This window comes from Egretta garzetta, unplaced genomic scaffold (assembly GCF_000687185.1).
Source record: "Egretta garzetta isolate BGI_Z169 unplaced genomic scaffold, ASM68718v1 scaffold402, whole genome shotgun sequence".
Classification (NCBI taxonomy): Eukaryota; Metazoa; Chordata; class Aves; order Pelecaniformes; family Ardeidae; genus Egretta; species Egretta garzetta.
In genome coordinates this window covers 193,157-193,883 of record NW_009258823.1, presented here as the reverse complement: position 1 = coordinate 193,883, position 727 = coordinate 193,157, and the positions used below count along the sequence as shown (strand labels likewise).

General features: G+C 51.6%; 1 protein-coding gene across 1 annotated transcript in view; it reads left to right on the top strand.

Annotated features, from left to right (window-relative positions):
• The window catches only part of TBX22 (T-box transcription factor 22), a 7,013-nt gene that overhangs the window by 1,898 nt on the left and 4,388 nt on the right, over positions 1 to 727 (top strand). Inside the window, exons 2-3 of the mRNA XM_009649680.1 lie at positions 5 to 75; positions 532 to 679. Coding sequence (XP_009647975.1) covers positions 5 to 75; positions 532 to 679 — 219 coding nt within the window. The remainder of the gene's footprint in view (positions 1 to 4; positions 76 to 531; positions 680 to 727) is intronic.

Sequence of the window (727 nt, the reverse complement as noted above, 5' to 3'; positions counted from 1 at the left end):
GGAGCTGCAGGGCTCCGAGCTCTGGCGGAGGTTCCATGAGATCGGCACCGAGATGATCATCACCAAGGCCGGCAGGTACCGGCCCCCCTTCCCCGCTCCCGGTCCCCCCTTTCCCCCTCGGCTGGGTTTGGCTTGGGTTTTCTTTTTATCTCTTTTTTTGTTCTATTGGGTTTTTATTTCCTTTTCTTTTTGTCTCTTTTTCGTTCTACTGGGTTTTTATTTCCTTTTCTTTTTGTGTCTTTTTCGTATTTTTTTTTTTCCTTTTTTGTGGGTCTCTTTTTCGTTGGGTTTTTTTTTTTCTTTTTCCTTTTAAAAAATTTGTCTCTTTTTCGTTGTGTTTTAGATAGACTCTTTTAACAAGTGGTCCCCTGAGCAGCTGAGCTGTAAGATCTCCTGCAGATTTATAGTCCAGTGTCCCCAGCTTTTAAAAATTTTCCCCACCCCGATGCCCGTTTAGTTTGTTTTTTTTTTTTTTTCCCCCAACCCGCTGCCGCCGTTTAAGCAGCTCGGGCGCTTCCCCTCTGCCCGCAGGAGGATGTTCCCCTCGGTCAGGGTGAAGGTGAAGGGGCTGGAGCCGCTGCAGCAGTACTACATCGCCATCGACGTCGTCCCGGTGGACTCCAAAAGATACAGGTACCGGGGGGGGGACACACACACAGACGGGGGACACCCCCCAGCGGCGTGGCGGCCGCCCACGCCCACGCGGGACCCCGCTTTCCGCAGCCTG